At 42.3% G+C, this 18166-nt stretch overlaps 1 protein-coding gene across 3 annotated transcripts in view; it reads right to left on the reverse strand.

The window, feature by feature from the left end:
* Positions 1 to 18166, reverse strand: part of SCMH1 (Scm polycomb group protein homolog 1) — a 400787-nt gene that overhangs the window by 130696 nt on the left and 251925 nt on the right. For all 3 annotated transcript variants that reach the window (XM_069224887.1, XM_069224886.1, XM_069224888.1), the window contains 2 exons: positions 15736 to 15936; positions 3897 to 4079 (listed from right to left, as the gene is read on the reverse strand). In XM_069224887.1, coding sequence (XP_069080988.1) covers positions 3897 to 4079; positions 15736 to 15936 — 384 coding nt within the window. The remainder of the gene's footprint in view (positions 1 to 3896; positions 4080 to 15735; positions 15937 to 18166) is intronic.

Below are 18166 nucleotides of genomic sequence, written 5' to 3' on the forward strand. Positions count from 1 at the left end.
TTATTGTCTAAGAAACATTTACTCTGTACTTCAGTTCGTTTTTACTTAAGAAAGCCAAAACAAAATTTTGATTCAGTATATTGCAATGTATGACTGTATTTTGTTTCTCAACATTATCTAGCAGATTGCTATATTAAATAATGCTTCCAGATGTATTTCCAACATTAGCACTGCTGAACTACAAATATATTTAGAAATATTCTAGTCATGGTTGGCTACTTCTCTAAATGCAACATTGTTTGGTTAAGTGTTCCAGGTCTTGTCAATTTTCAGAAGTACCTTTTCAACAATTAAATTGATATGCCATCTGTAATATAAATTCTTTTAAATATATGTTTTTGCCTTAAAAACCACACATACAGATTTGAAAGTGTTGTTTCTTTAATCACACCTAAGTTGCTACGGGGAAGGCACATAACTTTATTTGTAGATATCCTTGCAAGCTAGTTATTGCACAGTAGAGATATTTACATCACAGAGGCATTGTAGAAGACTATACGCTTTTCACAATGACAAAACCCAGGGAACAAGCAGGGGGCTGTGACAGTAGTGCAGGACGTGAATCAGTGGTTGTTTCTTGTTGCAGAAGCTGGATGAAGAGCCCTCCCTCCAAACAATCCTTGGATAGGTCACATTTTACATGATATGCAAATGTGGAACATCACTTGGCAGTTATTTTGGAATGCATTTTGTCATGTTTTAAGGCCCAGGCGTGTGTATACATACCATTTAGGCACAGCTAGACTACAACACAGCGTCCTTACAAGGCTGTCCCCCTACACACTGACTCTTTTTGATGGGTCTCGCCTCGTTAGTGAGAAGGCTGACAATGCCCTTGAGAGCTTTAAAGAGTAGAACTTCAGCGCACTCTCTTGGTCTTTTCACAATTCTGGCCTTTTCAACAATTTTGTCCTTTTGAGGCATCACTAGTGGTTTCACTTTCAGAAAGCGTCATAGCCCATCACCAAAGGGGTTCAAGGCCCAAGGGGGCTACGCCCTGCCATTCCTGTCTACTGTATTGCCTCTTCCACCTATGTCAGAGTGGCTTTCGGAGGACCATTTGTACTTTTTGCTGCAGGAAGTCCAGTCTCTTTTGGACAAAGGGGCTGATTTCAGAAATCGGAGCTTGTTGCTCTGAAGTTTCTTGGCTTACTAACATAGAGCATCCTGTATGTTGACAATTACATATGTCAGGTGGCATATGCAAGCTCTGCAGTGGGATCTGAAGTCTCAGTGGGCGCAGCACCAATAGAACCTAACTTCATCCAGGTTGCTAATGAGACTGCAAAAAATTCAAAGTGGTGGCTGCTCCACCATAGTTTGACCAGAGGCAGATCCCTCTACGTACCCTACCCAGAGCTGATAATGGTGATGCTAGGTTGGGGAGGTCATCTGGAAGACGTGGAGACTAGGGGCCTCAACCCTCCACAACAACCTGCTAGAGTTGCAGGCATTTGCTGGGCACTGAAACCCTTACAATCAAGAGGAGGCTGATGCAATTCCTCAAGGACAATACCACCACCATGTGGTCTTGGAACAAGCAGGGCAAAGTGGTGTTGTCGATATACCAAGATGGAAGAACTCAGTCAGCGACACCTAGCAGATCACTAATGGCAGCTACCCTCAGAGGTGGCGCAGGGCTCTTCCAGCAAGGGGGACAGCCCTGGCTCTATCTCTTCGGCATAAGAGAGAACTCACAGTGTCAACACTTTTGCGTGTTAGAAGTCCGAAAAAGCTCTCTCTCAGATACAAATTCTGCTTAGAGTCTAGCTTGGGATTCCTGTACGCCTTCCTGCTGTTATCTCTCTCCTGCCCTGCGTTCTGAAGAAGATCAAATATCACCTGACACAAGTCATCCAAGTTGCTCCGGACTGGGCCAGGACAGTTTGGTACCCAAAACATCTGGGTATGAGCATCTGTCCTCCGAGCAGGCTACCGCTTCGGGAGGATCTTCTACTGCAGCAGCAGGGCAGGGTCTTGCACCCAGGCCTGCAAAATCTACATCTCCATGCATGGTGATTAAGTGGCAGCAGTTGAATGCATTCGATCTACCTTGTGAAATAGTGGATGTCATCCTGGCAGCCAGGCCTCTTCCTACAAAATCTGTTTACGTTAGACACTGGAACAAGTTTGTGGCTTGGTGTGGCACCCATAGCATGGACCCGTTGCAAGCTAAACTTTTGGATATGCTTCTGTTTGTTCCGTCTTTGGCCCAGCAAGGTTTTGTAGTGGGCAGTGTTAAAGGTTATTTGTCAGCTCTTTCAGTTTTCGTTTACCATACCAACAGTCCTTGTTCAAATCACTTGTTGTGGTGAGCTTTCTCGAAGGTTTGATCCACATGTTTTCCAACAAAACGTTTGTGATGTCACAGTGACACCTTATTTTGGTACTGACTTTCCTTATGTGTACTCCTTTAGAGCTACTGCACAGTTGTTCCCCTGTGTCTTCTGACTCTGTAGTAGGGCTTTCTCACCAAGATAACCTAAGGTTGTCACATGTGTGAGCATCAGTCCAGTCACCTTACACAACCTTTGTTTTGGACAAACTAGTGCTGAGACTACAACAGCTTTTCTCCTGAAAGTTGTGACTTACTTTAACGTTGAGTAATTCATTATTCTTCTGACGTTCTTTGCCCCAATCCCCACCCCTCTAAAGAGGATACCACCCATCATTTAGACCTCCAAAGAGTGCTTTTACATTGATTGTACAAAAAACACAGGGTGGACAAACAGCTCTTTGAGGAGCTCTCTGGGACAAGAAAGGCAAAGTAATGCAGAAACCGGCTTTGTCCAGGTGGATAGTACTTCGGATTATGACCTCCAGAAAGGATGAGGGCCCATTCCATCATGGCCAATGCTGCTACCAATGAGTTAGAATGCAGAGTGCCTTGATATTGGTCAAGCTTCAAAGTGGGCATCAGTTTGCACGTTCCCGAAGCCCAAATGCCTTGACAGCCAAATCTGATGGGAAGGGCATATTGGTCGTTTGGTCCTGTTGGACATTCTGAGTTATTCAACAGACACACCAACGGGGAGGTACTGTTTCTACAATTGGTACTGATTCTAAAGGTGAGGAATCTGCAGTTAGAAGTTCCATCAGAAGAGCAAGTAACTTACTTTTGGTAATGCTCTTTCTGGTGGATAGTCTATCTAACCAAAGATTCCTCACTGCCCTCTTGCCTCCCTAACCACTTTTCCACGCAAAAAGGTCCAAAATTAAGTATCTGCACAATGTTAACAAAAATTTGTTTTTGGACCATATGATTGAGGGTTCACACAATGTCACACAATGTCCGGAAAGAAACTGGTGTCAGCATGTGTAGGTGCTGACTATAAGTGGCTCCAGTCATCACTTACTAGGGTGGAGCGGAGTTTAAACGGAATTGCATGATGCCACCTACTGGCCAGCAGGGGCTATGCTGAAAAATCTTGCTGAGTCTGCAACTTTTTGGAAGCCATTTTTTGTAATGTCATTTTCGTGGTTTTGATTATTTATTAGTCCTCCCTATACTTTTCTCTCCTTTTCCTTCCCCTCATTCAATTTAAGTGGTTTCTAAGAGTCAGTAGCTCACAGGTGATCTATTATTTTTTATATAGACAATTCTACTACTTACTTTTATGATGTAGATCTCTTTCTGAGTTGCATATTCATTACAATATTTTACAAACAAAAAATAGTAAAAACAATTGCAAATGCTAATTTCTTTATTTGGGGCAACCAACGACCAACCAGATTACACCTTAAAAAAGTGCTAAATATGCAAGTTATGACTTGGACTCTGAATGTGCAGTAGTTTAGCAAGGCAGCAGCAGTAATCATAAACTCACAATTCCCCTGTCAACTACAGCAACAAGCACTCTGACCATGTGTACAAACCTCGTGGACCCAGCTCCTACCTGGTAGGTACCTGTCATGCTCGTACTCAAAGGATTGTGGCAGGTGGCTCTGTAGAAAAGGCTGGCTCCCAAATAGGTTATCACTTCGCAGATTATGGCCGAGCTTCTCCAGGAATCGCAGGATGTAGCTGATGCTGTTAACCGCTGGAAGGGTGAGTGTATGCTGTTCCCGGTCAAAGGTAGCTACAAAGGAAACAAAAGTAAGGATTAATTATAACCTGTAATATTAGGAGGATAGTTAACCAGACCATTCTCATAAGGGCACAGAAAATATGTAACACATATTACAGTGACTGACTGCAAGTGCTGTCAGAAAATCACTAGGGAAAAACAATGTTAAAATAGGCAATACAGTGAATTCTATATAATCAAACTTGACTTATGTAATGTTTCCTAACATATATAATGGCATTTTCTTGTGCACCGTCAGGTCACCCTATAACTCCATGGGATTATTAAGTAAATTCCGAAAAGCTGCCTGAGTGGTACAAAGTTTCACATGAACCTGAGGCACTGTACATTCTCAATTTTCTTTCTTATGCTATTCAATGATGTCAAAGACTTTAGCAGGATTTATATTTTAATTTGACATGTTTTTCTAAATAGGTTCACTCATTATCAAAACAATTTAGCTAGTTCCTTGAGGCCAAAAAAAAGTGGACCCTCCCGTGAGATCTGCAACAAGCCTTAAGGTAACTGCTGAGGAACGTGGCTCCTATCAACCTATTTCGCTACTTAATAAAGGAATCAGGGTGCTGGTGCGGATAATGGGGAACCACATGGTGCAAGTGGTTGACAACTTGGTGGCTTTTGACTAATTGTGATTCATGCCCTACCGGGCGCATAGGCACAGGCACCTACTCGGCTGCCTGCCACCTACAGACAGAATATGGGAGCAGGCAATCATTGTGGCCCTAGATGCGAATAAATACTGTGACTCCCTGGAATAGCCCTAACTAATGGTCATCCTGACGAAAATGGGATTTGGCCCATCCTACTTTAAATGGGTCAGACTGTTTTACAAGGACCACACTGCCTGTGTAAGGGTCAATGGAATGGTCTCAGCTGAATTCACACTCAGCAGGGGAACTAGGCAGGGCGGTCGTCCATTATCCCCACTACTATTCACTATGGTGATCGAGCCACTGGCGCTATCGATACATGGAGATGCACTGATCTGCGGTCTGAAGTGCCACCCAGACTGGGAGGATGTTGTATCCTTATATGCTGACAACAGTCTCTTGTTCTTGGCGGACCCAGACTGTTCCATTCTGCAGATCTTAGAAATTGTACAGGTGTTTGGCCCCTATGCAGGGATCCGTACCAACTGAAACAAGTCAGTGGCTTATCAGCTGACTATTAGTAGCCCACCAGGGCATGGACTGGATCTGAAACTTTTCCTCAGCAGTGCCTCTGTTGGTCGGTAGATGGCGTCAAGTGACTCCGCAGCAATGTCGTCCCGGACGTGATGTCAGGGAAGTCCATATATTCCCTTCTCCGATGCTCTGATGTCAGTTTCTTCTGTGACTAGAATCCACACAGCAACGCGGAGCCACATAGAAACGGGGAGTGGAATAGTGTATATGCCAACAAGGATGGAAAAGACATGACGTTAAATGCATAATAATGAGAATATTTATCAGAGACTACCCCAAGCAAGCCTGAAGAGGACACAGTTCGCGAACGGGGAGGATGGGTGGGTCGATATAGAATCTGTGGCTAGTCTGTGTCTCTATCAGATAAGGCGTTAGCAAAGGTGTGTAACTTGTCCATCTGATAGAGACAACTAGCCGCAGATTCCTTATCTTAGAATTACATACCAAAGCAATCCCAACCCAGGAGGAGGGTTGCGAATGGATTTCACAAGTCTTGCAAGAACAACCTGGCAAAGAAGAGGAGATAAACCAGGCACCAGACAGACACGGTGAGAAGATAATGTAAGCTACTCAGAAGGAACAGATAACCGACATATCAACAGGGGATATGATAAGTCATGACTAGAAAGGGATGTCCCTGAGGGGAACGCGGCATTGGACACAACAATGAGGCAGTTAGAACTGGCAAACAACGGCATGAGAAAAAAGGGTAAAAAACCTCTAAGGGACTGTAAGAGAGAGACATGTAAAACATGTAAAAGAAAAACGTGAAGAGAATAAACTGGAAAGACCTTGTAGATCCCAACATGGGTATCAAAACGACCAGAGTAACGTACAAGGGACAGCTGTATTACGGTAGAAGAAAAAGCAACACAGCAGAGCATGTGTGTGAAGAAACACACAAGCCAAAACAGAAGGTCATGATGGACCGAAATAAAAACAGAACACTCAAAAGTGTACAAGACAACCAGCAATGGGTGACTTAGAAGAACTAGAGGAAAGTAGTTTTAGAATCCAACGGAGCAATAGAGTTGAAAGGACAAGAAAAGTCACACCTAAAAAGTGCAAAAGCAGATTCCCACTACAGACAACTACAGGGGGCTTTGAATAGAACCCCTGAAGTGGTAAACAAACCAAACATCAAGGTGTGGATACAAAACAAGGAAGCACCCTGATATAAGAAATGAAGGGGAGGGGGAAACCCCCGTCAACTAAAACAGCCATGAATGGGGGAACCCATGGAAATGAAGTGAAGCAGCCATGGCAAACTTAAGAGGAGACCAGGGCAGAAGAGTAACAAGAAAGTGGAGGCATATCAATAGACATACCATGAATAGAGTCCCACCACAAGAGTGAGGGTATGTGACCGTGACCATGTGGGCACGGAAAATCCAGAGGGTGAGAACAACCAGATAACAAGAGAGTGATTGGAACGCCAAAGAATGGACTATAAAAAACCTGAAGGGTTAGAAAGAAAGACACCTAGTGCACAATGAAAAAACTGTTCCACAATGGAACTACAAAATGATGTAATAGCTGGGGAGGAACAGCAGGAAACGGTATCTGGAAGCTTGTAAACTGGCATGCAGAAATACATGGGGAGGGAAACAATCCCCAAAGGAGTGTAGAAAAGGTGAATAACCGACCTTATGACGCCCAACAACCATGAACTATAAAAGGCGGTAAGAATTAGATATGAGCGGGTGTATCGGGGCACACATCCTAAAGCAATCACAGTGGACAAGGAAGAAAGTAGAAAGTCCACTGAGGAAACTGTAGGAAAGCATCCACAACCCATGCATGAAGCAGTATACCACCACTCCTGCAAGAGTGAAAGGAAATGGCAAAGAAACCCACCAGAATAACATACAAAATAATATGGGATTCAGCAGCATAGTGCACAAAAGAGAAAGAGTGGGGCCTCTGAAAGAGGTAAACTTGGAGCAGAATGGACAATATTGTGCATGAAGGATAGAGACCGTGAGCAAGCACGCCACAGTGGGACTAGTATCCCAAGTAATGTCCTGAAAAGAACAAGGACAGTCAAGAGAAGTCGACCGAAAGGGACATAGGGTAATCAAGTGATGAAATGTGGCCAGTCTGTTGCATAGTTATATATATTTTGTTTTTGTGTATAAAAAACATGAGGTAAGTGACACAGTCACCCACCAAGACAGGAGGAAGGCCCTGCAGGAGGAGAAAAGACATGCAGAACAGGAAGCCAAAAAAGACATATAGACAAAGCTATTATAAATCCCATGGAAAATATGGGGAAAAAAAACCCTTCTGTAAAAGAAGGACAGGAAGGCAGCGTCAATGGGCAGAAATCCTAAAAGAATTTAGGAAGTAATGGCTTCCATATGAGTACAAGAGTATATCCCTACATGGGAATAATAATAAGAAAAATTTAGCAAATAGCCTACACCTAAAAACTCGAAACAGCCATGGTCAAACCAAATCTCTACCAAACAGAGATGAAAGGTGATCCGCCTAAAAGTAAAATGAAGAAGGGGCAGACTTGGTCCGAAAGCACAACAAAAAAGAAAACCACAAAAGTGGTAAGAAATGACCAAGATATAAGGAGGCGACCCACCACTGTAAAGTCAATTGATAAGAAGGGCTCATGGCCATGCCTCACAAATAGAGCTGCCGCTCTACAAAGCAATATGCTGCAGAACATAAAGGATGCACAGCACCACCACTGCAAGTGGAAAAATTCACCATAGACCAATGCTTCTGCTAAAAGTAGGAACACACTCTGGAGCAAACAGGAATCCAGAGGACTACATCACCTTAAGAAACAACATAACAGTAAAGGGTGTGCATGTTTAACCCACACCCGCATGGAACTCGGAAACCCAACACAGAATTGCATCTGAGTAGGTGAGTGGGTCCAGAGAAGGTCGGAACATTAGTCCCCACTATGAGAATCTCTAAAACAGTGCAAGGCGGAATCCACATGGGCACCAAATAGATTTTTGCCATCAAATGGCATGTCAAGCAAAGCATCCCGTACAAGAGCTGAAAAATTAGAAGGTGTTAATCAAGGCCTTCTTCGTATTGAAACTGATGCAGCCATAAGCCGGCCAACGGAATCAGTGATATTCATAACAGTGCAAATTGTGATTCTAGCAGTCTGCTGACCATCTCTTATCAAGGGCAGAAGGGCAGTGTGAGCGTTCTCAGGGAGAGTCGGTAACAAACGCTCTACGGAATCCCATTGAACATGGGAGAAGTGAGCCAACACACAGGATATGTAGGTGGAACGTAGGGCAGCACTAGGAGAGGAGCAGTGACAAACTGTCTGGCTTCTCGGTGTGGCGGGGCAGAAGGGATCTGCGCCACGTCATGAGTGGCCAAAGAAGTGGTGGCGAAAACATAAGGGATCCTCCTGTGCCGGCCGGTGTCTGTGGGAGATAGTACGTTCCACAAGGGGACCAGAGACAGGCTGGTTCCAAACATCCAAAATTATGTCATAAAGAGCCTTGCAAGAAGTCAGAATTGGTTCAGTAGAAGACTGATCAGGATAGAAATCTAGGAACGGGTCCATCAATAATTGCACCATAGGAAGTTGTAAGTGCAAAACATCAGCCACCCGTTTCAGCATGTCTGCGAACGCAGTACTTGCCTCAGTCACCAATCCAGGTGATGAGAGTAGGATGGAAGCCAACGAGGAGTCAAGGCCACTTGTAGTGGCTAAGTTAAGCACCCAATCCAATGAGGAAAAAGGAATGGGACCTGAAAAGGGAGGCTGAGGTTGTGTTGGAATCACAGAAGGATGATCAAGGGCTGTAACAACATCCAATTCAAACAGCCCTGCTCCCGGTGTCAACGTCGAGAGGGGGAAGCCTCCTCGGAAGTAGCGACGTCCGACTCTGGAGAAATCAGAATAGGGGCGCTGAGGGAGGCACTGAGGTAACAGGATCAGGTGCAGATCACAAGAGGCCGTGCACCAGTGATCCAACTCCGGAGTCGAAGTCAAGAGGCTGAACGGGAACTGAGGACACAGACGCCGGTGAAGACCCTATCAGAGCACTCGCCACCTCCGTAGGGCCCGAAGGTGCTCCAGAGGGAGGGGAAGACCCAAAAATTGTATGCAGGGACGAGCTGTAGTCTCGCATTTGGGCCAAAGTCTCCCCAGCACCTGGATAGGGCGGAAGAGAAAAGGGTCGAAGCTTCATCTGACGCACCCCCAAATACTTGGGCTTCAACCGATGGCAGGCGTCACAGTCGTGGTGAGTGCCTAGACACCACAAACACACCGAATGCGGGTCCGTGACCGACATTTGTCGAGCACAGGACCCACAGGGCTAAAAGCCCTGAAGGCATACACTGTAAAAATGAAGAATACCAAAAACCACCAGTAAAAACAGGGTGAAAGGCCAAAGAGCCAGAGGTATCAGCACGGAAAAGAAAAAACTGACGTCAGCACGTCGGAGGAGGGAATATATGGACTCCGCGGACGTTATGTCCAGGGATGACATAGCTGCTGAGTAGCTCAATGCCTTCTACCGACATGCTGAGGAAAAGTTTTTGGATCCAGTTTGATGCCTGGAGAGAATTTAAAGATAAGGAATCTGCGGCTAGTTGTCTCTATCAGATACAAACTGTTGGCAGACCTAAGTGGACCACCACCAAAATAGCTTTAAGAAGTTGTACTAGGAGATGGGCAACTGGATGTATTCATATGTGGAGGTTCTTCTCTACAAGCTTTTGATTGGGAAGAAGGTGTGTGCTTCCACTGGAAAAGAGTGAATGAATATATTGGGCCTTAGTTTTTGTGACTAGTCAATGATCAAGGCTATGGGGCTGATTCGCTCTTTGAGAACAATTATATTAGACGCAATAGGTCTTTTTGGAAATGACTATCTTTGGCGTGGTTCCACCCCAGATTTTTCCATGGACTGTTTTTGTTGCATGGCAATTAAAAGTAGGACCTATAAAAGATTAGCGTTATACATGCCCCTACAGCGAAAAGGCCCTAAAAGCTATTTTCAGTGTAGCAGAGGAAAGCATTAAGATACGGTATGAAATTTATTATTGCTAACCTCGGCTAGGAAGTGGCTGCAAAGTTCATTTTTTGACAATTTGAATATTTATTACAAGCCCAATTCATTGATGAAGTAAGATTTGAAATGAATATTTTGGAAGAGGAACCTTTTTGTAAAGCCAGCTGCTGACCTCTGTTGGAGCGATCCTTGATCCCCAAGTGCTGTTTCCAAGGTCGCGGAACCTTGGCAAGTGTCAAAGTGTACTCCTAACAAATCCTGAAACCTGGAACTTACAAACATTTTGACTTCAAAGGTCTCTGGAGGACTGAGAACAAAACCTGCCAAGCTGATCTGACAAAAGTGTGTTGCACCTGTGCCAAAGAATCAGGTTACTCCCACTCAGAGATTCTATGCAGTCACAAATCAGTTCAGCAAGACCTCACGGAGAAGGTATCTGGCCTTGCAGAACCCTTTTCAGCTACAGATTGTAGCCTTGCCCCACTGGAAGAATCCGAGCTCCAAACAAAAGTGATTAAGTCTGTAGGAATCTTCACCGGGCGTAGGCATAAAAGCATCTGGCTGATAAGAGACCATTTTGTGGTGTGAAATCCACATTTATTGTTTTTGGAGCTATTCCCCTACAACTCAACAACTTTACCGAGACCTTGTAGAACTGCTATCTAATGACGTGGCACCTTCTTTGGCCACACCCGGCTGCCTTGCCCCTTTGAAGATTTCTGACATCCATTTCAGAGATTAAGTCCGAAGGTACCGGATGAACCTGGTTTCTGTTTTGACCCACGCTCCATTGCAGATGGGCTTAATTTGCACCTAGGAACCAGTAAATTGCAACCAGATGACTGTGGTTGGTGCCGAACACTTTTTGGAGCTATTGTGACATTTAAACTTTAAACAATTGATAACTCTGGTTTCACTTATTGGATTTCTGTCATTTTGGTGTTGATTTATTCAAATTTACTCTATTTATCTCAATTTTGTGGTTTGGGGATTTTTCCTTTGTTCTGTTTGACTTTATCACTTTTTGGTACTGCATAAAAACTTTACACATTGTCTCTTTGTTAAGCCTACCTGCTCTGTGACGTTGCTACCAGAGGGTTGAGCTCTGGGTCATTTAGTGACTTTACTGGTTCATCATGGTTCACCCTGACAAGGACAAAGATTATTTTTTGAGGTAGGTACTCACCCCCTCAATTTATACTCACAATTTATTACAGAACTCATTTTTTTAAATCTGTTTATTATTTAAAATAATACAAAGCAGACAACAGGACAGACGTATTTACTATGAAACATGTATGTTCGAGCCAAGAGGCCTTTATGGGTGGATAAGGCTGGTAGGCAAATATTTTGTTACATGGAATTTCACAGATTATTGTGGTAGGCACAATTTTACGTACCTTTTACATTCCCTAATAAAACTCTCAGGGCTCAGGACTTGAACTGAAATAATCCTTTACAGGCATTCTTGTGTGGGTTGTACTTTGTTTTTCCAAACATAATTTTGTACACATGTATCATTTTAGAACCTTATACCAGATAGTAACCATGTGGTAAAGGTTTTGCTCAAAATAGTAACCCTGAATCGGTAATGGTGAAAGTTTCATGATAAAGGTTACAGGTGTGTTTGAACAGTTTGGAAACGTTTGTCAGATGCTAGAGGTCTGAGCTAGTTATGTTGGAAAGATACAACAAAGAAACACACCTTATTTATTTACTATGAAAAGCAAATCTTAACAGGCATTGAAGGGATGTTTATTATTACACTATGAAGAAACCTGTAGACACCTAATTTGCCTTTGAACTCTCACAGATTACAGTAATAGGCATGGGTTTAGGTGTTGAGTACCCCTGCTAACAAACCCTAAAGATAGAACATCTGCACTGTGTTAATTTGCTTTATGCCTTTTTAGGAGATAATTAAATTGTCTTTGGCAACTGTAATATGTACATAATTGTGATTTTATGACTGTAAGATGGTTGCCTTGTGGGAAAGCTGGGTCTCAATAACCTGTGCATCAAGAAATGTCTGGCAGCTGTCATCACTTGCAAGAAGACGATCAGTCCCCTGCAAGTCTCTTGCCTCACTTCCTCTGAATGCTCTCCCAGAACATATGCCATAGCTCTGGGAATGTGGAGGTTGATTGACACAAATTTTGTTACACTCCAGTTTTTTTTCGTCATACAGCTTGTTTCCACTGCCCTATATCTCAGATTTATTTTAGAGCTAATCCAGCAGTCTCAGCAAAACTCCAATGTGATCTGGACGGCTACTGATCCAGTCATCATTACTGCCATCTTGTCCCCACTCAAGTGTTGCGCCTGGATCATACCCACATCACCATGTAAGGAGCCAGTTTGGGAACAGTGCACTCCTCATGCCATAACAGCAGCGCCTCAGGATTTTTATGATGACCCAGTTGGCCCTAGAAAAAACAAATCACATAATGATGCTACCTAGTTTAATCTAGAGAGAGAGTTCCTACTGCCTAGAAAATGTTTCCTCAGGTAGAGCCTCAGATAGACTTTATTCCTAAATTAACCACGCAACAGTCACAGAAACATACATCATGAGACATAGAAAAGTTTCCTGTAAAAATGATTAATTAATACATGTGTTTTGTCAACTCAATTAGGTATTATGAAATCAAAATCAACATCGACACACCAGACGATGTTGTCGAAAGTACAATAAGAATTTACTAAACAGAAATAATGTTTTAGCAGATAGCAGGCCCTCAAAAGACAGTTGTTCTACAAAAATATAGACTAATACCAAAATGAAAGATATCTAAATATGCTCTTGGTCTTTTGCATAAAATGTCTGTGAAGGTGATTGGGCTCATTTTACATCAATATATGTAGGTTTGTGGTCTAACATTAAGAATAAACACGTTACCATCTACGCCTTTTAGTTCCGGGATGGCCATGCCCTGAGGCAGAGTATTTGAGGCCTGTGCTAAAAAAATCGGGCTCTCTTGATATGGAGCAACTGTGATAAAAATCCTGTGACAACAGAAATTTTAAATGCACATGTAAGTACTCATATAAAGTCTTTGATAGCAGAATATCAAGGAAAGTAAGAATTGATTGAGTGCCTTGCTCCCTAATGATGGTTGTGCTTCCCAGCAATTAACCAATTTTGGTTCTGAGGGCTAGTGCCACAATCGTAAGTATTCAACGCTATTAAGGGTCACAAAGGACTTCTTAAGGAGCTGTGGTTATTTGCTACTGAACTTTAGTCTCGAGCTCCGCTTGCTTACTAAATGGTTTCTCTGCTACAAAAAAGCACCTGACATACAGAGTGAAGCCTGGAGGAGGGAGGCAAAGCTTTTGTCTCTCCGAGCACTGCTACTGATCTCGACTGACAGCTCTGATAATGCATTCGGTGCTATGATCACTTTGAGAGTCCCAGACACCTTGGAGGAGACCTCTTTGCAAATGGCAAAAAAGGAATATCCCTAATTAACTTTCAGGTACTAACACCAGGGCTAAATTGGAATGTCTTATTGACAGAGAGGCCAGGGAATTTTCTTTATGCATTTCCTTTAATTTATTTTATTCCAGCAGTCATTGTCAAGTCATTCGAAGTCATTCGAATCACTCAGTCATCATAGTAATTTGAAGAAAAAGAATGATCATCACAACCAAAGAGCCAAGAAAGCGGTGGTTCAGAGATCATCTTCACCTGTTTGAGAGTCCACACATGAGGCACCCATGCAAACCACACTTTCTTTATAAGTTCAGGAGCGAAATTTTACAACCCAGCCTAGCATCACTGTGTTTGGCAGCTTGGCTACTGAACTTATCCAGTATGGCCATTTTGGTATTCCATGCGATTGCAAGGACATTCAAGAGAGACCAAATGCCCTTCTACTGGGTGTCATTCCTTTAAATGGTAGAGTTTTTGCACAACACTAAACCCAGGAAAAACTTACCTGCTTTATTTAGCTAAGTTGAGACTACAGTTTTCTCCAACTTTGGTATATATTGCAGCCATTGTGACTTAAAAAAAATGTTGTTCACAAAGTTATTTTTTCAGAATCCCAATAGTAAGGACTTCCTACACTTCTGTCCCCGATTAGGAAACTTTCCAAACCTGTCCTCTCAGCAGGGGTGAAACTATGTGGCCAAGTCATGTGTGACTTTCTAAATCTCACAGGATCTGCATCTGGGAAGAAAAACCTAGCAATTAAACTTGTGAACCTCCAGCGTATTTCATATACTGGATGAAATATTCAGAACTCGGCTAGGTGTATTTTACATTGACACAGTGATTTCATTTCTGCACAGCAGCCATCAGATTCACCTTCAAAAGTTCTATTAAAGATAAGAGAAAACTGATAAATTTAATACTTGAACAATCAATTTAAAGCACATTGTTTTTGTAAATATGTCTAGCAACTGATGTAAAATAAAAAGAAGATTGACACACATTCTTCCACGAAATGTATAGAATCGCACAGATGTCAAATGAAAGTGGCAAGGCACAAACCAACTCTGCCTTTCTAGACAACGGATTTACTCAATTAGAAAATGTTGGCAGAACAGGATAAAAAGATTCAACGTACTACATGACTGGCCATAGCAACTCTTCAGCTGCACAAAAACAAACAATATCACACTCTTAGTGGACACTTAAGGGTTTTAAATATCTGCACATTAAAGATTTAACAAACCCCATTTTAGAACTCATGTATTTTGCAACACATCTCTAACCTCGTCCTCAAAATAAAAAAACAGATCTTCATGCCAGGTTCAAGAGGAAGACAAACCACACTTCATGGGAATCATTCAAAATCTTTAAACACAGAGTTATCACTTCATAGACAGCAGAAACGTGAAGATATACAGGTAATACTTTTAAATCCATTAATGTGGATCAAGAAATGAAGCACATCCCTTTCAGCACCTTAGTTGATCAACTAGATAGATTCTTGGGACACTCTGACCTAGGCCACAAAAACCACACCAGCTTCAAACTAGGAAGAACCACATGTTCTTTAAATTTAACATCCAATTTGTACGTTTGCGAGTCAGCATGTTTCTACATTTTTTGTGGTTTAAAGGATCGAAACCTGGACCAAGATAAAAATCACCTGAATATGATAGAAGCTTTTAAAGCAAAACCTTGTACTGAAAGAAGACTTCAGAAGTATGATCTGATAAATTAATGTACAATTTATGTTTCAATCTGCTGAAAAAAAAGACAGGATTTTGGTCGTGACCAGAGCAACATGCTGTTAACCTGCCTTCATCAACCTTGCAGCCATTTTGTGTCACCTCTATCCTGACCTTACTCATTCTTAAGCTACCGTGAATATTCATTCTATTGATATAAATGGCGTGCCTTTGTTTAGTTCACTGTATAAAAAAAAAAAAAAAAAAAAAAAAAAACACCACGTCGAGTTAACATATATGTTTGAAAAGTAAACAACACAACATGTGCCTCACCTGAAATTACTTCTCCGCCATGCCCTTGTTTGAGAAAGGAAAATACAGTTTTCTGATGATACGCACAATCGATGCAGGCTTGCACTGCCTGCTGCAGGACAACGGAGGCGCGGGCTGGACCAAAATGATCTGGCAAATGCTGTATCCTCTTCTTGTCCAAATGTGGCCCCGTGTTGCCATTCTTGTTCAAGTAAATACAAACTGCAAAGATCAAACATATATTTACGGCATTAACCTAGTACAGAGCATTTCCAGGGACTGTACAAAGACTAGCCCCATTTAGTCCGCTCTAATGAAAAGCAGGAGTAAAACATCGGCAGAGCCTGAAGTATATGCCCTGATAGCCAGGAGCTCTGGGTAGATTGCATACACACCCAAACATGACTTAACTACAAAACAAATATACCTGAAGCCTTTGAAAAGGTTCACCTTTTCAGAGTTGACCGTAACTAATTTAAAAGGAATGGAATAACAGCTACTTCTTCACCTGATGTAAAGTTAGTGAGTCATAAAAGTTTAACACAAACTTAAAGGGATCGTTTGTTGATCCAGGCTGCTATAAAGTTTGCGATCTGCGGCTTTTCCTGTATGGTAGTCCAAAACATTCACTGTCATATTTTTGTTTGTACAGAGCACACTGCATAACTTAATTGCTTTCATGTGCTCCTGAGGAAAGCAACCGGGTTCATCATCGCTAAAGTGATTTATTTAGAACATAAAAGATCATAAAAACAAGAACACACAAAACCATATAGTAAAAACAGAAAAAAATAATTACATAAGAAGTCCAGTCATAAACGAAGAAGAGAAACGTTTGCAAACTGAGTTTCATGAAGGCCCAGAGGAAAGTCTGAAACGGAATTACATTATTATGAGCTTAACATCAATGAGTCTAATATTGCTGATCGATACTTCACTGGCCTCAGGTGCTTCAATAACATCAATGTCTGGGCAGCCCAGAGCATATCATACAGGAGACCTACGGCTTGGAAAGCTAATCATATCCAATCAACTCAATTCACTTAAACAGAGAACAGATTTCAATCTAAATAATGTTTCACCGACAAAGTATCGGAAAATAGTATTAGAGCACTAACGGGGTTTCATTAAATCATCCCTTTCTCTCTGTCTGAAGTGATTAAAGAAAGTAAGCGATTAGATGAGTCTAGTTATTCTTTTTTTAGACCAGGCAGATACTCAAATTCCCTCGGGTGCCCAATTTTCCTTCGTGAGCGATAGGTATGCACAACCCTGGGAATTTACTTTGCATATTATAAAGCAAGGACATATTTAGGAAAAAGTCTGCTTATGGATTCATCCCAGTTTAAAACCAAGCAGGGTTGATCTAATTTTAGCAGCCACATAAATCTGACCTAAATCCTGATGACGAAAATATTTTGTGCTAAAATTTGGAAATCTAGAAATGTCTTTAAATGCTTATTTTTAGAAACCTATACATGTATACAGCCTTTGATGACCCAAATACCTGCACCATACATAATAATAGGAATGCTCTTCATATTGAATATTCTTTCCACAGATACAATTGTATTTCTAAATCAGACCCAGAAGTTAGGATTAACCTCCGTACTCTTGGCAACCCATGAAAACATTCAACAACTTTTCTGACACCACATTTCCCATGAGCCAAAAAAGGAAGCAACAATAACAATCAATCAATCAATCAATCAATCTGGGCTATCAAATCCAAGGACATACGTCCTCAAGAGAACAGCGGTGTCAGAGAGGCCTTACCTCAGACCGGAAGAGGAGCAGGACATTGCAGTGGACATGGAATCTCTCTTTCTTTGCTTCCCTATGGGTCTGGTCAGCATGCACTGCCTGCAGCAGAGTAGGTTCATCAGGCTCTAAGGCTGTCCACTGTAGTCTTGCAGTCTTGCAGTAATGCTTTGATATAATCTGTATTGTAAAGAGCACTATCACCAGCAAGGTGTTGGGTGTGGCAGTAGAGTGGTGTGCATCTAGAAGCCTAGAGGGCACTACAGTTAGTGTGCCATGCTGTCTTCAGGCTTGTAGCCCTGGATCTTGAAATGACTTGCAGGAACACTGGACCAGAAAGCTTACTCCATTTTGCTGCTGGCTGCCTTGCTTTAAGTGGCCCTCAAATCTCAGACTGGTAATGTTTTTCCTGTCAACAAATGGTTGGCGAATCGTTTCTTCAAAAATGGAAGGGATCGTCCTTCTCAGAGATGTATTTTCCAGGGCAACTGGATGGTCAGGTTAGATATGAAGGATACTGAAGGGTGCATAGCTCACTGTAGCCATCTTTGGACCACATCGATGTTCCCTTCAAATACAATGGCAGGTCACACTTTGTGTTTGTGGCTCTTCTTTTGGCTCCATGATGCTTCACCAAGTTACTGAAACCATGAGTGGAATCTCCGAGGTCAAGTGGCTTAAGGCTTGTGGT

The sequence above is a fragment of the Pleurodeles waltl genome, chromosome 3_1, assembly GCF_031143425.1.
Source record: "Pleurodeles waltl isolate 20211129_DDA chromosome 3_1, aPleWal1.hap1.20221129, whole genome shotgun sequence".
In the NCBI taxonomy this organism is placed as follows: domain Eukaryota; kingdom Metazoa; phylum Chordata; class Amphibia; order Caudata; family Salamandridae; genus Pleurodeles; species Pleurodeles waltl.